This window comes from Pomacea canaliculata, linkage group LG4, assembly GCF_003073045.1.
Source record: "Pomacea canaliculata isolate SZHN2017 linkage group LG4, ASM307304v1, whole genome shotgun sequence".
NCBI lineage: Eukaryota > Metazoa > Mollusca > Gastropoda > Architaenioglossa > Ampullariidae > Pomacea > Pomacea canaliculata.
In genome coordinates, this window is record NC_037593.1 from 25,512,777 (window position 1) to 25,532,810 (window position 20,034).

General features: G+C 36.1%; 1 protein-coding gene across 1 annotated transcript; it reads right to left on the reverse strand.

Moving 5' to 3' along the window:
• Positions 1 to 3,982: 3,982 nt before the first annotated feature.
• LOC112562478 lies at positions 3,983 to 5,119 on the reverse strand. Its single transcript, XM_025235759.1, has 2 exons — positions 4,993 to 5,119; positions 3,983 to 4,689 (listed from the first exon to the last, which is right to left on the reverse strand). Exons 1-2 carry the CDS (start codon positions 5,117 to 5,119, stop codon positions 3,983 to 3,985), a joined length of 834 nt encoding a protein of 277 aa, XP_025091544.1.
• Positions 5,120 to 20,034: the final 14,915 nt, after the last annotated feature.

The following is a 20,034-nucleotide window of genomic DNA, read 5'->3' on the forward strand; positions in this document are numbered from 1 at the left end:
TGTGGAGCGATGACACTGTCGACATTTTTATTTTAACTGGGGGACAATCACGAGTGCACACTCACACATACACTCCATACACTTAGAGTAAGATTAGTCATACACACACCCAAGCGACTGATAATTCTATAGATGTTGTCATGGTCAGTGGCTAGTGTGCTTGTACACCATGTCAGAGCTAAGCCCTTATTTTTAAAGCGAAGGGAAATAATCACTGACATGCTCTCAACAACAATGATCTTGCTTTATCTCCCTTATTTCTCTTTATGAAGAGAGAAGTTTACTGCATATAAAATCTATTCTTTTGATTGAAAAAAAAAATGTCATTACTGTGGGCGGCATTTCTGTTGATTGAAATCCTTCATATAAAAAAACTCCTTCTGACTTTTGTACACACGAGATCGTCCATAAAACACACACACCCATACACAGTGAGAAAGAAAAAAACCACAAATACACTAAACTTGGGCATTGAAACAATCGTATATTTATTAAAAATTCTAAATTATCGCTTAAAATAGCAATTATTAAGCATTATCAATAATACATTATTTCAATAAATTTACATAGATAGTACTAAATATTTTATTAAATTATTATTTTAATTATATTATGCATTGCCGCTTTCACAAAAATCACATCTTTACTGGAACATGTGCGTATTAGCTTACAGTAAGTACCATTGAGTAAAAATACACAGAAAAATGTGTACCTTACAAAACACTAAAATCAAAAAAGATAATATTAGGGGACTGGTGCCAGAATAATGTTCTACATTTTCAGTCAAATGAAGATTGAACAAGCTGGGAGCAGATAGGGACTATATATAATAATAATAGGAAGAAAACAAACAAATAACATATGAACTGTAAAAGAATCAACAACCATACTAAACAACAAATAAAATTAAATACAGAAAACACAAAGAGGAACCAAATAACAAGAACAAGAGCTGAGATATACCTTTCATGCTGCCTTTTATCATTATATAGATAGAACGCTTCATCATCATCATCTGTTGCTAGAGTAAGTCTACTTAGGAATATTGAGAATTATATTAGTAAGGAGCATCAACAACTAATGTATTAAACAAAGTCTACTGTGAAGAACATCGGCAACTATTGTATTAATTAAACAAGGTCTACTGTAACGTACCTTGACAACCATTGTAGTAAACAAAGTCTGCTGTAAGGAACATTAACGACTACATTATTCACTACAGAAACAAATTAGTCATTTATAAGGTAAATGTGTTGTCTTCATTAACAGGTTCTCTTGTGAAATCTGTACTGTAACCTACATTGGCACTTTAATGTAAGATTAATAATTGTATTCATTTGGTAAATGCAAAGCACAAAGATGTGACTTAAGTATTTGACTGCCCAAGCCATTATGAAGACTTGTCACTCATTATTTTTACTATGGCGATACAGTGTGTATATGGTAGGCAATGGGTTTTCATTTTATTCTAAGCATCATGACTGAAGAAAAAAAAATATTGCTTTTTGATTCTGTAGACAGGTTTCACATCATTGGAAGCTGATTTGTAATATTCTGTCACAACCTTTATATCTTTTAGTGTGACCTCCCATTTGTTGTCTTTGACAATCTGTCAATCTGTCGTCTGAACTAAAAACAATGTTTTAGTGACATCATTGGGGACAGTTTACCTCCAACGATGAGCGGCGCTTCTCGGAACCTCGGCGAAATATATGCTCAAAGAGTATAAACATATGTATGTTGTATGTCCATATTAATGTATCATATGACAACAACCAGTCATCTTACTGTATGATGAATATGCCTAGTTTTTGCAAGCAAACCCAGGTAAATTACAAAGATTGCATTATTGTGCTAACGAAAAAAATATAAAAGCAGTTACAACCGTTTGTTAGCGTTTCGTCATATTAGTATTTCAAACTTTAAAAATGTAAGGCTCGAGGCAAGCAAAGCAAAAGTCAATGATAGGATAGAAGAAGTCCACAGCAATATACAAACTTTTAAATGTTCTTGACGCTTGAGGTCATATTCCAGGCTATTTTTATCCGGTTCACAGGCTTTTGAAATTTTTCACATTTTTTTCATCTTTGTCATCTTATCTTCTTGCATTCTTCGTGTCTTTGTATGATCTTGTCGACCTTGTCCTGGTTTATGTTCGTAAACATCATCTCATTCTTCTCCGCTCTTTCCGCCCCGGCGTGTCCCAACCGTTCTACGTTTCGTCCTCTCTTCACTTCTTCGTTCTGTCGCCCTCTTCCCCCAGTCCCTCGTCGTGTGGTCAACGAGGCAGCTTGGACCAGCAAAGGGTCTCTACGCACATCGGACAGACGGTGAAGTAGTGGTGTGTGTGCGGGTGATACACATTTTTTAAAACATAATTATTTCCCTTACTAAAATCTCTCATTACCAACTTTTTTTTGTTGTTGCTGCGACGCTGGGGGCGATCCGCGACACTGAATCACGCGAAAGCTCAGAATCCTATTATTATTCAATATTTGTTAAAGCGAAAGCCGAAAACAAGATGGCAAAAAAAGAACAGCACAAGAAGCCGTTAGTAAATGAAGGTGTCGATGGAAAGAAACGACGCCTCACAAGGAGTCAAGAACAATCCAGAACAGAGGCGAATGGCGCAACAAACCTAACAAATCAGTAGGAGGCACTAAAACTCGATGTATCTTCATGGACAAGACTAAACTACAGAGAGCTAGTTAGGAAAATGGACTTCACTCTATCTGCCTTAAAGAAAACGGCACTCAGTGTTGTCTATGACATAGACTGGATATGATTTTCTGCTTTTTTTTTAATTTTTTGCTGCTCGCCTCTTTAGACAATTTTCATAAAAATCCTGAGGTATCAGGTAATATTTATGATTAGTTTTCCAGAAAGTTTGCATTATTTTCTACATGTTTCTTTTCAAGCAGTCTAACTTGATTCTCATGTTATAATGTTTGTATCCGCATCTATCGTCCTCCTGTCACTTATTATTGTCTCCTACCGTTTTCAGGTAGTAGAGGAGTGAGGTGATATGAGGGCGGTGCCCATCTTCTCTCCCTCTCCGATTTTCTTTCCCCAACTCTCTATGCAGTTAGGCACAAAACTTCTTCCTTGACATTTACTATTGACAATCACGAAGTATGGTTTTTGATGTCTTATTCATGAAGTCAAAAAAAAAAAAAAAACACCGGGTAGATTAAGAGAAGACAAATGATGCTCAAAATTCAAGCCCAAATAGCGAGGTTATTTTTACCTCGTGAGTGTAAGCAGTTGGCGTTTCGGTTACAAAGGTCATGACCTCAAAACGTGCCCTATCAAGGTATAACTTCATAACCGGAAATAGTTTTGTCCGAGTCTCAAACATTCGAGTAATGCCAAAGGTACCTCGGGTAGGACTACACAGTTCCTATCGGCCTTATCGCAATTCTTCGGATCTTAATGAGGAGAGATTGTGTCGTAAGCTCAATGACTGTTCACACTCATGCACGATATCATATAATGTCGACATCCTGTGGACAAGTGTTGCTTTCAGATTCTTTCGTCCTAAAATTCTCAGACTAGAGCTTCGTGCATTTTAATTTTGGCAGGCGAAAAGTTCCTGGGGTGATCTTCTTTTGTTTTCTGTTTCCTCTTTTGGACTGAGCAGTGCAGTTTGGAAAAAAACTATTAATTTAATTCAGTCGTTGTGTGAAAGAAATATTATTGGTACATAAAGGAATAGCAACCCTTATACAAATATGTAAGTCTTCAAGTCTTCTGTGATTAAAATAGATGACAACATTGGATTTTTTGAATGCAGCATCCATTATTATTATTATTGTTGTTGTTATTCTTATTATTCTTATTCTTTTATTATTACTGTTACTTCTGTCGACTCGTGTTCCGATTATTATATTGGAGGGGGTCTTCTGCTGAAGCCACAGATGATCTTTTTTCTCATTTGAATGAAGCTGGTGTCAAAACTGTTCTCCAAGTTGTATAATCTTACTTACTTTTCTCTGGTCTGCTTTGTCACACTGTCGCCTTTTTCATGTCTTTGCTGCCTACTAAAGAGGCCATGACAAATGTATCGGAATTTCGTACTAGTGAAATAGTAGACAACAAAACTAAAGGAAGACCCCATGCAGACAAACACCTCTCCGATGCTGGCACAAGCGAGGTAAAAATAACGGTACTTGCCTTTAGCGTTGAACTCTCCGTTGAATAAAGGGTAAACTCTCAGCAAAACCCTCGGAAAGATGAATGACAAAAACTCGAAAGATAAAAAAATAAGCATTTTTGTCACTGTCAGTTCCTTCTGTGCATTACTTGTTGATGTTTGTTTTCGCCATGCGACAGTCTGCCACAGTCTAATACTAGTGATGACAGTAGCGATCAAGACTATAACAGGACAGGCCACGGCCATGATAAATCCGTAGAATATTCCATCTACAAAATCCACTAACTGTTTGTTCCTCGTCGCATAGTCCGTGACAAAAAGCCCCATAGATGCTACCTTTGTCCTTTTGTCAAAGTAACATACAAATACATATTTTGCAAGTACACACAGCCTAAGAAAGCTAACAAGAGGCACTCCAGTGAGTATGATGATGGCCATGTTCCTGGTTTTCAGCAACAACTTTGCTCTCAGTGGCAACAACACACACACGCATCTTTCAATGGCGATGATAACAGACAACAATATTGAGCCGTAACCTGCACCGTACAGTATAAAAACTTTGTTGTTCATGAGAGTCTGATACACTGTGCCGTATGTTTCAGTTGAGGTAAACATAAACATCTGTTCCGCGCATATTACAAAATAAAAGGAAACAGCACAAAAGTCTACAATAGCTAAACTAAACAGGCAGAGGTTGACTCTGTCTAATAAACCTTGTTTAAAGAAGATAATCATATTGAGAATATTAGTCGGCCCTGCGAAAAGAAAGAGTAGAGGAACGATCACAGATGATTTCAATTTTGTGATAAACAACTCGGTTTCTGGGGTTATAAGGTCACCTGACCCATCAGACGATGACGTCACCACACAGTTGCCAGAAACATTTCCATTGGAGTTTGTTGTAATGTTGACGACTGGTAGAGTAGTAACTGGCATAATAAACATCCGCTCACTGCTGTAGGCCATCACGAACTGCTGCTCAACCCCTTATGAACAGTGTTTCTTGAATAAAGCAAGTGGGCGTAGTAGGTGTATATTTAGTTTTATGAAAATAAAAAATGGATTAATAGAAAATATAGAAGTAAGTTATGAAAAACAAACATTTTGCTGATTAAAGTGCAGTGCGTGCTTAACTGCATGCATTCACAGATCGTTGCGTAGATGCATGGGGACTATAAACGCAATAATTGAATAAAAAAAGACATAATTATTGATGTGCGAAAGTTGCCGTAAATAAAAAATATTTTTGATTTCAGGCATGTATTAACATTAAAACAAAAGAATGTTAAAATTAAGAAAAATAAAATATTTAATAGCTAGTATTAAAAAGATTTAACGGAGAAAAATGCTTATGACTAAGCATGAGCGTGTTTACGTGTACAACAGGTACAAATGGAAAAATGTAGTGTGTGTGTGTGGGAATTGATGTAGATCATACATATGTAAGTGTGTGTGATGTCTTACTCCTTGATGCATGTGCTTGCTCGAGAGTCTGTGTAAGTCAAAATGTCAGAGTACACTAATCGACATTTTGTCGGTTCCAACTGCGTCTTCTGTGTTTTTAGAATTTTTTAGTCGTTGCACCACTCCTTTACCAAGATGTCCGCCCCCTATGAAGATAATTAGAACTATCGAAAATCTTTGCTTACCTAGTTTTAGTCAATAACGTTGACTTTATTTATACGAATGTCTTCGGTGTAGAAAACACTTTATTTCTTAGCCATTATAGAATGATTAATTCTTTTCCTAAATCATGGTAACTGAGGAAACAGGATCAACTGTTAATGCTTACTGCATCAGTATAGTCTTTATCTTGATTAACTGAATTCACATTCAAAGGCACATAGCATTAAATTTTTTTAAATCTTAAAATTCTCTACATATGTACAGTATATACATTTGACTCAGGTAAAAGACGTGTTTTGGCTCTTGGAAAAAAGTTTTGGAAATTGAGACGATTAACAACCAATATCGATGGCTTAAAAAAATATAAAAAAATTCTTAGCAATGTTCAAAAATCTAAGTCTCCAGTAAGGAATCTTACTTAGTGAATGTTGGACAAGGTGTAAATGATTGTCACGATGAGTTATAACAATACAACAGTGTCTGTACCAGTCACCGCTTCAGTAAGCAACCTGACATCCAACTCTTCTCTTCTTCGTGACAGTTACATTGTAACATCCTCGTCTTATGGAGCCGGAGACTTGATCAGCCCCGAGACAGAGTTTCACATTTCAAAGTTGAAGTCAGCTGTGATCATACCCCTGTTGTACCTCTTTGGTGGTCCAACTAACCTTTTAAATATGATTGTCTTATTCAAACAGGGATTGGGAGACCGAGTCAACCTCTGTCTCTTCAGCCTCGCTATTGTCGATTTTACTATCGTGTCCTATTTTCTCATCTTTGCTGAAACATCTTTTTGTTTATCTCGATTAAAACTATTGGTAAAGTTCGCGCCTTTTTGATGAGCAACAAACTGATGCTCTTCTACAACATGGGTTACGGTTCCATGCTTCTGTCAGTTATAATTGCTCTTGAGCGATGTATTTGCATGTTGTTGCTTCTTCGTGCAAAACTTTTACTTAAGACCAAAACTATGGCAGCCATCATCATCACAACTGTGCCGACTGTGAGTTTCTCAAGGCTCGCGGTGTTGGCAAAATATGTTATGTTGTGTATCTACGACAAGAGGAGACAACTGGCCTTGAAGGGTCCTTATGTTATCCGCATGCTGACTCTTCAGCACTATCAACTCAAATAAACATTTTGAGATTTTCTAGACATTATGCACTTTGTATGGATTTGCAGTAATCATTAAGGTTGATGGTGATAACATTATCGAGGACTATGACAGACTATAGGGTGGAGCAGACAGACATCATCGGCCAACTGAAAAAGAATAATGGCGGTAACTAAAGTGTTTCTTCGTTTTTCTTTACAAGTGATCTTTGATTCTAATTCCTATAAATCCATTTTAAAAGTTATCTTTAAAAAGAGGAATATTATAATTACAATTAAAAGTTAAGCGATAAATACTGCTGATACCTTTGTCCATCGTTGAATTGCACTCTCTTGTAAATCCCAACAACATTAAGTTTATCAAATAGCATTTTTAAAATAAAAATTTTGCTGCAAGCGCACGCACAATCTTTAGTCACTGCGACTTTTAGTCTGATATTCAATGGATGTCAATGGCTACATAATCACTTAAAAGAAAATGAAAAGAACTTATGATGACTAACAACAACTTTAGTGTCAGAAACAGGCGCTAAAGAGATGTAAAATTGCTACTAACTTGGAGAGTGAACTCGTCTTGCCACCCGGTACATCCACGAGGTATAATCGGAACAATCCAAATCATCAAACTAACGTCCACCTATTGTTATGTTAAAGAATGGAACTCTTTTTTGCATGTAATTTACTAGCCAAATGACTGGATAGCGTCCCATTTTGTTCACATAGTTTTGTAGTAAAAACTATTAAATAGGACAGATGCATGAGGGAGGCGAGGAATTATTAGGGCCGAAATGATGGAATATTAGTGCCACCCGGTCTCGACGAGTAAATTAACCCGCGTTTGAAGCATCTGTTTCGTCAAAAATAGTAGTTCTTAAATTAATTTTTTGAATAATGTCTTTAATAAAAATATCCATAGTCTGCTAGACTTTACATAATGTCAGCTTTGTCAATAATTATGAAATTATTACATTTTTATACCATTATTTGAATTTTATAGTTATGTACGTGCAGAAATAGCTTCGTAATTAGTTATATGTTCCTTATTTCGCTATTCCAAAAGTGAAATCTCGATAACACATTCCTTTAACTTTAAAACACGTAAATATGTTAAAGTTGTAATAAGCACATATACAAACAAGAGTTATTTTCCGTTTGTTGCTATACTGTCTGTGCACGTGTTCGTCTGTTTATAACCTAAACCATGTAACTTTTATGTTGACGCAGTACGTCCTCCTGAAAACACAAGCTTACAAACACAAGTACCATTTCATCGATTCTTTATTCTTTACAAGATTTTCTTTTTTGATTAGGCTAAAAAGTCTGTTGACGTATAGCTTAGCCTGATAGGTGAATATATATCAGCCTTCACATACCTTTGTATAGGTTTTCGTCTGCAAAGCTTGGCAATCTAGTTATACGATCTTTGTAGTTTGGGGCAGTTTTGTTCTCTTTGCTGCTATTACACAGCTTTTCTTATTTTCAATATTTACTCGGTTTCACCCTCAGAAAATAAACACTTGATCGAAAGAATGTAATGATTCATATTCCTTGTCTTCCTTGCAAGATGGTTCATGTCTAGTACTGCTACAATTGTATATAGAAAAAAGGAAACACAGACTTTCAAAAATTCATGTTATAAAGAAGAGTAGTTTGCGAAGCTTTTTGAAAAATGTTGTACAATAGTTATTAAATAAAGAGAAAACGATTGCTAGGAGACCTCTTAGGTGTTACTATCTTCCTAGATGTCGTTGATACCTCTTCTAGTAAGTTGGTCGTGTTTGGCGGGTTGTCTACCCATACAACATCTCTACTCTGGTACACACACCCCATTTTCTTGCACAAGTAGTCTGTGGCTTGTCAGCAAGTCATCTTATACCCTAATTGGGGAGATCGCTACTTCCTTTCAAGATGACCACATGGCACTGTTGGAGGGTCACATTCAGTTAGCTGTCACTGGGATGTTTAGTCTGATATTTAGTGAATTTTGATTGTTACATAGTAATTAAAAATAGGTAAACATAACAGGCGATGACGAAGAACAACTCTAGTGTTAGAAATACTCGCGAAATGATGAAAAAGATGTACATCAAGAAACAAATTAATTCATAATAATTAAACTAACATCGTGCTGTTCTTATGTCCCTAGTTTTGAAATTTACCTCGCTAAGTAACTTGATGTTGTCTGTCTTTAAGACATTGCTTTTACCGATTGTTGTTCTGTGAACTTCAATGTTCTATGGTGACTGGAAGTGAAATGTATTTCAGACATGAGCGATACTTTTCAAAATGCTGCAGTGGAAACCGTGTGAAATCATGAATGAAAATAGGGCTAAAAGCGTACTCGTATACTTTATTTTTGATCGAAAGGTTTTTTTTTTTAATTCATTCTCTTTAATATAACATCATTTTACTTTTCAGCTCTCGGCATACTATCAAGTTACAGAACGCATGTGCTTGAAATTTATAGAGTTTCCAGAATCCTCTATGACAACCACATGTTTGATGAACTACAAAAGTACAGCGGCTTTCAAGTTGCTTATTTGATGGTGGAGTCTCTCCTCCACATCGCGATTCTTCGGGTGGTCTTCTCTACCGTAAAGTACTGATGTCTTTCTGGTACCTTGACGACCATCTACCTTTTAGCCTCATCTTCCCCATTCAGCATTATTGTGCTTGTTGTCCAGGTCTGTCTTCCTTTAAGGCAAAGGGTTTTATTTTACACTTAATAACAGGAGATGATTATTATATTGCGTTTATTTCCTTAGTTTCTATTTCTTGTTTCTTGTCGTACTGCCCTAATATCTTTGTTTGTCACTGGACCTTTTTATGTTGGTCGCCTTTACAAAACGGTCATAATGAGGAATTCTTAGTTCTTAGACCCAGGATTTGTTTACAGTAAAGTCGACAGGTGTGAGACAAGGTGTGCTGCAGGATAACAGTAACTTTTCTGTAAAGAAGCTTGCTTTAGGGTTTGTCTGGCCTGGACTGTAATAAGCACATGGCAACTGGTCTGGGGAAACATCGTGCAACGTCGTATCAGGAGACTGTCCACGGGGAGGACAATCTGGATATCAATGAGTTCTCTGTAGACTAAGCTGTAACAAAAATTGTGTGTGGAGTCCCTTGAGCTTGACCTTAGGACAGCGATACAACACTAAATAAGAAACTTTTATTATTGTTGTTATTGTTTTGATTATTATTATTATCTGTTAAAAATTAAAACAACATCAACATGGATATTGCATATTATCTTCATTTGCAAAAAGCATCAATATCTTTTCTTCTTTGTGTTAAAGCAAATGGTAGATTTGTTGATACTTCTGGTAACATGGTACATCTGTTTTTCATGAACATTTTTAAGATACCTTTACAGTATCCATTGTAATAATTTAGAATTAAGTCACTCTTACTAAGTACAAGATATTTAATATGGTCTGTACATCTTAATCAAAAACGAAAACATTTTTTGTGTTTTTTTAATCTCTAGTTAAAAATAAACACTCTTTTCTGAGTCTTTACGTCGCCACAGGTCACTTAGCAAGTAACATGCTTTACCTTTGTAGTGTGGTCTATAATATATTAGTTGAAAAAATAACAACGAATTATTGCAATAGATGGTGCTAGTTTATTTTTGGAAGTACTAGAGTCGTTCACATCTGTGTTATTGCATTTCATTTCATTTTTGACAGTTGTAGCTTCATTCTAAATGGAAAACGAAACATTTGGCTGAGTTTGTAGATATTATAGCAGATTGAAGATGGAAGATCAAGCTGTGCATCTTATTTTACTGTTTTACTCCTGTAAAGGGAAGAACGCGCGTCAAGCTTGTGAAAAGTTGCACGAACTTTACGATCACAAGAACATCAGTGCCAACCATGGTTCACGAAGTGTCCTGCTGGCGATTTCGATCTCAAGCACGCTCCTGGGTCATGGAGGCTCCACTAGGGTGATGACGTCATAATAAGGGCAGGGGTCAATTGAAACCCACCAGAGGTGGTGCGCAGAGGGTATTTATCCCAATAGGACGAATTTCTTCAAAAGTATCGAGGAAGAGATGCTTCAGAGAAAGGTTGAGCTGAGTGTGGTGGGATTCTAAGATTTGTCGTGTTTTTTGAGGTCATACCAAAATTCGTACAATAATTTCGACTGTGTACTGTGGGCAACTGGACAGTTTGAACGAATACATTATTCAGAAACATCCAGCGCTCGCTAATCGTAAAGGAGTTGTGTTCTGTTACAAGGTGAGACCACACACAAGATTTATCACAAGTTACTGGAGCTTGGATGGAATGTGTTGCCACATCCACCCTACTCTCTGACCTTGTGCCCTCATACTTTGATTTGTTTTGCTATCTTCAAAACTCCTTGTATGTTTTGATGTTCAGTTCAGACGAGTCAGTAAACTAAAACCTTGTTCCGTTTTTTATCGATAAAGACATGTCCTTGTATAAACGAGGAATTATGAAGCTCAAAAAAATGGCAAAGGTATAAAAACGGCAAATATATCTTTCTTTGTTCTTTGATCTCTATATGAATAAATAACATTAGGAACAAATGTCATGAATTTCACGACAGACAACCCAATAGATCGGAGACGATATGCTGCTGGTTCCTTTACTCATCATGAATTCAAACAAACCCCATAAAAACCTAAAGTATGAAACAATTTTTCTAATCTATTCAGTGTTCCAGAAATTTGTTTCCTTATAAAATGTCTCTGTTAAGGCAGTCTAAACGGGTATGGGTGTTGTTATTTACCTTAACAATCCACATCTGGATGTAAAACAGGAAATGGGTAGTAATAGAGTTATCTTGAATAATTTTAGTCCTTTGAAAGACATTGAATTATTAAAGAGTATCAAGAACGAAAGGCACTTTTCTCTTTTTGTGTTTATCTCTGTCGTTGTCCCTTCCTCCCTTCCTCTCTCTCTCTCAGTCTTACACACACAAATTAGTTTTGACCGGTGATTAAACATACATTTACACTAGTATTTCAAAGAAACCAGTAAGTTTGCTTTCAATAAAGACACTACTATACCCTTAGCAATTTTTCCTATGTTAAATAAAAAAAAAAATTGTTAGGGTAAAGTAAAAATACACAGACACTTAAAGCCCTACTTTGAAACACAAATTACAGAAAATTTTATGAGAAAATGTTTTAGTCACCCACAGCTGGATGCACAGTAGAGAAAACATGTCCTTTCAAGTAGAAGAATACACAGAGTGGATCTGGAAGTCTACATTGTAATCGACATCGTTTCCTTGGACACAACACATCAGACATCAACACAAAAAGTTTCATTGCTTCGACTGTCGTGCCCCTTGTGCGTGACAACCACCACGGTCTAACACTAGACTACAGGCTCAGAGGATTCATAGCTTTGTGTCGTTGCTTATTCCATTACAATAACCAGAACTTTTTATTGGCAGTCACAGAGACTAGTTTTGTTCTTTGTCCACATCACTAATGAGTCTTATTCGCGAAGTCAAAACACACAAACTAGAGTAAGCTAAAGTAAGCTAGTTTAAGAGTAGGAAACGATGTTCAAAAGACAAGGCAAGAAAGGCAGAATTCAAAGTATTTTGGACGGGACAATGAAGAAGGGGGCCTTCGGTGATAAAGGCCAAGTCGAAGAATGGCCTAGTCAAAGAGGTAGCAACTGCTGCACCCACTTTTGACTCATGTACAATAACCAGCAACGATCTTAAAGTCCCGTAAAATCAGGTAAGGCGGAACTCATCTCAGGTTAGGTGAGACAAGCGTACGATCAGCAATAGTATATATGTATATGGTTTCTGACCGAATGAAGAATAGTATTTCGTTGCCAGCTTCGTGACTATTTGTTTACATCGTGTTATACAAGATTTAATTAGCACCTCTGACGGACTATATTTGCATAAAGATTACTCCTTGAACATTTCAGAACTACAATTTCGTGTATCTCACCTTCGACAGGTAAACTGCTCGTGCTGTGATCTTTACTTAGTTACATAGATGTTTCATATTATTTTTTTTGGTAAACATACTTGACTGGCCAATACAGCTATGACTATGTGGTGATATCAGTACAGAGTCTCTGCTGTTCTCGAAGATATAAAGTCTTGCTCGCATCTCATCTGCCTGGTAGTATTATCGCCTCCTTTTTCCTGTCTTTTCTGCCTACTAAAGAGACTATGACAAATGTATCTGAATCTCGTACTAGTGAAATAGTAGACAACAAAACTAAAGGAAGACCCCATGCAGAGAAACATCTCCCCGATGCTGACACAAGCGAGGTAGAAATAACGGTACTTGCCTTTAGTGCTGAACTCTGCGTTGAATAAAGGGTAAACTCTCAGCAAAACCCTCGGCAAAATGAATGTGAGAAACTCGATGGATAAGAGGATAAGCATTTTTGTCACTGTCAGTTCCTTCTGTGCATTACTTGTTGATGTTTGTTTTCGCCATGCGACAGTCTGCCACAGTCTAATACTAGTGATGACAGTAGCGATCAAGACTATAACAGGACAGGCCACGGCCATGATAAATCCGTAGAATATTCCATCTACAAAATCCACTAACTGTTTGTTCCTCGTCGCATACTCCGTGACAAAAAGCCCCATAGTTATTATCTTAGTCCTTTTGTCAAAAAAACACACTAGTACATATTTTGCAAGTACACACAGCCTAAGGAAGCTAACCAGAGGCACTCCAGTGAGTATGATGATGGCCATGTTCCTGGTTTTCAGCAACAACTTTGCTCGCAGTGGCAACAGCACACACACGCATCTTTCAATGGCGATGATAACAGACAACAATATTGAGCCGTAACCTGCACCGTACAGTATTAAAATTTTGTTGTTGATGAGAGTCTCAAACACCTTGCCGTATGTTTCAGGAGAGGTAAACATAAACATTTGTTCAATGTATATTACGAAATAGAAGAAAACAGCACAAAAGTCTACAATAGCTAAACTAAACAGGCAGAGGTTGACTCTGTCTCGCAATCCTTGTGTAAAGAAAATAATCATATTGAGAATATTAGTCGGGCCTGCGAAAAGAAAGAGTAGAGGAATGACTACAGCTGATTTTAACTTTGCGATAAGCAACTCGGTTTCTGGGGTTATAAGGTCACCGGACCCATCAGACGATGTCATCACTACACAGTTCCAAGAATCAATCTTAGAGTTTGTTGTAATGTTGTCGACTTGAAGGGGTTCACTTATTGTAGTAAACATCAGGCCACTCCTGTGCGCCACGATAAACTGTTGCTAAATCTTTCTCAACAGCTTTTTCACAAAGTAAATATAGCTAAAGAGTTTTATCTTTTAAATTTCTTTCGAAGTGATTTTTCTTCTGTTTTTATGTTGACATTTTGCACACAGTTAATATCTCTTTACACGCTTTTTTGGTTAGGTTTTAAATACACTGCAGCTAAAGAATAATGTAAATGATGAAACAAATGATGTGTAGGAAGAGTGTCTTTACATCAATGTGTGCTCGGAACAACAGGTCTGTGAAGTACACTTTAGCGCAGAGATTAAAGCCATGGGAGATAATATATATTTTTGAGATATTGATTAATTTTTCACTCAGTGGAAAGGAAAATTTCTTGGTAGGTGGAGGCTGAAAGTAATTGGAAAAAAATCATTCATATTTCGTTCGCTAAAATATCTGTTTTTATTCAAAAATAATTATTTTTAATTTGAGCTAGCAGGGCAAGCAAAGGTTTTATAGAAATAAATATGCACATGGACATACACACACAGAGTTACACACTACATCTGTACATAGAAACACCTTCATAGACACAATTTCATGTCCATAAATGAGCACATGGTTATTTTTCATAACCACACCAAAAATATATGATAATTTTCCACGGAAAATCTTCTAAGATAATTATTAACAAATTGTTAAATTTCTGTTTTAAATTAAATAATTGTGTTTAGGTAAAGAAAATAATGAAATAAATAAGGCAATCATTTATGACATTAGGGAAAAATATTGCATAACCTTCTACTTAATATCCCAATCTCAAATCAAACATCCAACATCTTTTTTAAATCCTTGTTAAATTGTAACTATATTTAAGAACATGTTCTACCGTATTGTAAAGAAAATCTTCCCGCTTCTGCAACCGCGGTACTTGTATCTGAGGTAAGTGCAACCGTTGGTCGCTGCAGTCAGAGACTTGTCTTCAAAATACCGGTGTTTTCTGAGGTAGCCTTTACTTACCTACAGGATATCTTTCCATGTACCAAATAAAAAAGGATACTAATAAATCTAGCTATTGGTGCTGTCACCTAAACACTCTACACGCGAAACTAAGTCATGGCGACGTACTAACACGTAATTTATGGTCAGTGAAGTCGAGTGAATTAATGTCGAACATCAATTTTACAATCTGCATGCGTATAAATAATGTCAATAATAATTTTGAGGTGGGAAGAAGTCTCGTTAAAGAAGAGAAAGATGAAAGTAGAAAGATAAGGAAAGTGTGCAGTGGAGCATTGCAGGGACCTTTCTGACCCGTAGTGGGTTAACCGTAAAGAATATAAAAATGGTAGGAGTGTATTTTATGGGTGGTATATTGTACTACAAATATTTACAATATATGCCCAGTCTTTATTTAACACTGCTGAATGTGTACATATTTTCAATGAGCCTCTAAGCTTGTTTTTACACGCTGGTCGAATTTAAATGACCATGGCTAAACAGCTGTAGCTCTAGTCATCGTATTGGATGTCGATGGAGAAAACAAGAATAATAAAACAACAAAAAGTGTTCAAATACCTAACAACAATGTCGTACTGGCTTACAACTAATTATTAAGAAAACTTGGAGTTCTTCACTTGGTATCAATATTGAGGCGGTCACTACATTTTTTAATTCTTTTTAAGAAATAAGCAAAATATATATAATAGCACATATGTCGATATCTCGAGGCTCCAAAGTCGGTAGCCTAAGTTTGCTGAGAAAGTCAGTGACAACACATCTCACGCCTAACCACCCGCATTCTAACGGGTGACTACATTCAACGAGCTATATTTACAGAGATATCTGGACCTAAAATAGTGGGGTTCTCACCAGGTCCACACAAAATGTTTTCATATCTCCTACCTCTATCAAATGTCAGCTGCAAGAGGCGGTAAAGGAATTCAACTTTTATACTCCGTCAAACTGAAACACGAGAAAATTAGTGATACTGCAACAATCTCCATCAGAACTGGGCTGATGGTGACACAATTTGTCTTCGGTTGGTGAAACAGCATTTCATGTTTCAACATTTTTTTAGCTTTCAACAGGTGAAGTTCAGTCATTTCAGTATTCGTCTTGGACTGTGGTTGAATAAATATGGAATAGTAACTGATCCCTCAATAACAAGAACAGAAAGGTTCTTTAAAGTTTATTATATTATCTACGATTCCCCAAACAATTGACAGTACTGATAAAGTCACTCACATAAGGACAGATTGTAGTTAAAGTTACAATTTAAAATCACGATTATCTTTTGCAAAGACAAATAATTTTATCAAATAATTGCTGGTAAAATTTAAAGAGTAATTAACTGCAGTTAATGTAGCGAATTTGCAATCCAATTTGTTGTGATTACAACGAGTAAATATCTAGTAAAAATAAAGTTTAACATACAAATATTGTGCATGTTTGTTTAAATACGTGAAATAAATTTTAGTGTGGGTAATTACATTATTGTGTTCATGCGTGTGTCTGCGTGTCCGAGTGTCGATTTCGAACAAAATATTTAAGGAGAGTGATGTGGGAGTAAAATTAAAAACAAAAACAACGTAAAAACTACAGGGGTTTGTGAATTATAAGAAATATTTACGATTTCTTAGATAAAACCACTTTTGGAGGCTGAATGCATGAAGAAGTAGTAATGTAAAGGTGTGTCTAAACTAAAAGAAAATAAGCGACTTCAAAATAATTTAGGAAGCATTTGATATTCAGAAAACATCAAAATGATGTTAATGAGCAGACAAGATTGTGTATATGTGTGCGTGAATATTTGTGTGTGCGTTTGTGTGTGTGTGTGTGTGTAAAAGATAAGGAATGTGTGCGCAGTAAGACGAAAATAAAACCCAAGTTATTTTAACACATTCCATAAAAAAACTTGTACTAAAATTTCTATTTGTACATGCTTATATGTTTAAGTGAATGTGCATGCACACACGCACTTATGTTTTCGATGTGCTACTGCGTTATGCGTATTTCACTTTAAAAAAAATCAAACCATCAAGACATCGCAAGTCAATTTAATACTCATACTGTTTAATAATGTAGGTGTTTCGATTTAGCCTTATGGATAATTATGTTTAAAATTTTTTTGTTTTCTTTGTTTTATTTTTACGCATCCTCTAGCTCTAAGCCCCATCCTTTCAACAACAACAAAAAATCCTAGTACACCAAAAATCAGTCAATAGCGTTGAAAATAGTTCTAAGCCACCTTCAGTGTGTCACTTCTCCATCTCTGCTCTTAAGGACGTAGTGGTGCTATGCTATTGTCTACAAACTGTCAACAACGAAAACGAAATCCCGAAATATTTTGACAATATTGTAAAACCGTTATCATCAAATATTATGGCACAGGCAGCAGAAAAAGTGTTATTAACAGACTTTCTTAAAATATAGAAACGTGATGAAACAACATTGAACATGTTCGACGAAAATCATGTATAAAGTACTCGTAGTACGAGGGCAAAGACCCGATCGTTCCCGAGTTTCTCATCACAAAGTTAAGTCAGCTGTGATCATACCCCTGGCAACTAGTGGACTTCTTGCAAGGGAATATTTAACTGAAATTAACTGAATAAATGTCGTTGTGCTCTGTATCTAATTAGTTATTTCACTTTTTACTCTGTACTCGCTATTGAGTTGATATTTATGGAGCTTTTGCCAAAGATTTCTGTAAGTCCAGTCATAATCCGCCACAAAACGCTCTTCATACACACTCACCTTTAATCCTACTGAGAACATTACATTTTGTTGACCATGTTCAGTGTTTCACACATGTTTACATTAGGATGAATGTTGTTATTCGTTCCGAACACAACTAACAACAACAGCTGCAAGCGGGTCCTGCAAGTCCAAGGGAATCTCTGTTAGTCTAGCTATTGTAGACTTTGTTGTTGGTTTCGGCTATTTGGTTCTCTTTACAGAGCAGTCTGTGTGTTACACTCCAACCAAACTTGTTAATTTATGTGGAAGTTTGTTAGAAAGACCAAAATATTGCTCTTCGCTTTTCTTAAGCTGTGTGCTCGGTGTATTATGTCTGTGTGTTGTCATGTACGAATGCGTCCTTTTTTTTCACTGCATGCAAAACTGATGCTTAACATCGAGGTAGACAGATTCATGCAAAATCTCAATCATTAGCTGAGGAATGCAGGGAATGGTAAAATACTTTGTGGTATATTTCTGCAATAGGAAGACAAGGCTGACCTCTGAGATCGCTTACCTACATTCCACATTTCTCTCCGAGCTCTACCTTTTGCCAGTTCGATATTGTATTGATTATATAATCATCAATATAATCATCACACTGTGCTATCACTGTCTTATTAGCCTCACCACGTACCTGTCTGAGGTACTGACGCCCTACTAATCTAGTCGGTGTCTGCTTGTATTTCTTTTGTTTGTTTGTTTGTTTGTTTGTTTGTTTGTTTGTTTGTTTATTTGTTTGTTTGTTTGTACTAAATTTTTCTTGCTCTATAGTGTGGAGCAAACAGACGTCGCCTGTCTGACAGAAGAAAGTGGCGGTAACAGAAACGTTAATTTTTTCCTATCTACAATTGTTTTGCTGAGATATTAATTGGTATTTACGCTTAATTACGAGAACATATGTCGATATCTCGAGGGTCCAAAGTCGATACCAGAACGCCTAAGTTGACTGAGAAAGTATATGACAACACATCTCAATCCCCACCACCCGCATTCTAACGGGTAACTACACTCAGCGATCTGTATTTACAGAAATATCTTGGCCAGAAATAGTTGGGTTCTCACAATGTCCACACAAAATGTTTTCATATCTCCTACCTCTATCAAATGTCAGCTGCAAGAGGCGGTAAAGGAATGCAACTTTTATATTCCGTCAAACTGAAACAGGAGAAAATAAGCGATACTGCAACAATCTCCCTCAGAATTTAAACAAATTGGGTGGATGGTGAAAACATTTGTCCTTTGTCCTCAGTTGGTGAAACGGCATTTCATGTTTCAACAACTTTTATGCTTTTAGCAGATGAAAGTTCCGTCACTTCACTACTCGTCGTTGACGATGATTGAATAAATATGCAATTGTAACTAATCCCTCAATGACAGGACAGAAAGGTTCTTTGAAGTTTATTAGATTATCTACGATTCCCCAAACAATTGACAGTACTGATAAAGTCACTCGCATATGGACAGATTGTAGTTTAAGTTACAATTTTAAATGACGGATATCTTTTGCAAAGACAATCTGATCAAATGAATGCTGGTCGAATTTAAAGTGTAATTAACTGCAATTTATGTAGCAAATTCTCAACCAAGTTTGTTGTAAATACCACAAGTAACTATATATTGTAAAAATAAAGTTTAACATACAAATAGTGGGCTTGCTTGTTTAAATACATGCAATGATTTTAAGTGTGGGTAGTACTGTAGTATGTGTGTGAACGTTAGTTTTAATGTACGTACATTATTGTGTACATGCGTGTGTTCGTTTCCAAGTGTAGATTTTAAAGAAATATATGTAAGGAATGTGATGTGGTACTAAAAAGAAAGAAAAAAAAACAACGTGCAAAATACAAGGATCAGTGAAACATAAAAAATATTTAATAAGATTTCGTAGATAAAACCTCTTTGGGAGGCTGAATACGCGAGGGCGTATATATAAAGGTGTGTCTAAACTAAAAGAAAATAAGCGACTTCAAAATAATTTAGGATGCATTTACTATTTAGAAAACTTAAAAATGATGTTAATGAGAAGACTAAATTGTGTATATCTTTTTGCTTACAATCATGCATGTGTGCGTGAATATTTGTGTGTGCGTGTGTGTGAGAGAAGGAATGTGTGAGCAGTATGACGAAAAAAGAAGTTTTTTTAACACATTTTCGTAATAAAATTTGTACTAATAATTATATTCGTACGTGTGTATATGTT